General features: G+C 43.4%; 1 protein-coding gene across 1 annotated transcript; it reads right to left on the bottom strand.

Annotated features, from left to right (window-relative positions):
• On the bottom strand, window positions 1-398 carry LOC306642890 (2-iminobutanoate/2-iminopropanoate deaminase-like; the record flags this gene model as incomplete). Its single annotated transcript, XM_079108708.1, has 1 exon — window positions 1-398. The coding sequence occupies one exon, from the start codon at window positions 396-398 to the stop codon at window positions 54-56; it is 345 nt and encodes a 114-aa protein (XP_078964834.1). The 3' UTR covers window positions 1-53.
• Between the last annotated feature and the right edge of the window lie 349 nt (window positions 399-747).

Here is a 747-nt window from a genome sequence, read left to right as displayed (position 1 = left end):
GACATGATGAGAATAACACAGCCCAGTTATAGACCTGCTGTTGTGAGAGGTGCTTAGGCAGCTACTGCTTCAATCTCAATGCCTGCTCCTTTGGGTAAAGCAGCAACCTGGTAAGCAGGAAAATTACTCTTGAAACATTCTTTGTAGATTTTATTGACAGTGTTGAGGTCACTCACGTCAGCCAGAAAAACAGTTGCTTTGCCCACATTAGTAAAGTCACAGCCTGCAGCTTTCAGAATTTCACCCATGTTTGTAAGAACTTGTTTAGTTTCTGCTGCTACCCTTCCTGGCACAAGCTTTCCACTAGAAGCGTCCATGCCTATCTGTACAGAGATGTAAATGGTCCAGTCCACTAACACTGCTTGACTATAGGGACCAATGGCCCCTGGGCCTTTCATGGTGTTGATCACTTTTCTTTCTCACACCCCTCCGGGAGAAGAAACCCCTTCACCAGCCCTGCCTGCTTCTTGCACAACAACTGACCAGCCCTGGGCAGAGTCTGCTGGATGGGGTTTCTAACATATACATAGATGAGATGTCTGAATTGCATGGAAATACACAAACAATGGGAGGAGAAAACAAATATGTTGATGTGTGATTTAAAAAAAAAAACATTTTTAGTTGTTGAGGAACCTTTATTTAATTAATTTATTTTTATGCAGTGCTGAGAATCGAACCAGCACCTCACACATATTAGGTAGGCAAGCCCTCTACACTGGGCTACAACTCCAGCCTCTATTATGTGAT

This window comes from Sciurus vulgaris, assembly GCF_902686455.1.
Source record: "Sciurus vulgaris genome assembly, chromosome: 13".
Classification (NCBI taxonomy): domain Eukaryota; kingdom Metazoa; phylum Chordata; class Mammalia; order Rodentia; family Sciuridae; genus Sciurus; species Sciurus vulgaris.
The sequence above is the reverse complement of the archived record's forward strand: the minus strand, read 5'-3'. Positions and strand labels throughout refer to the sequence as shown.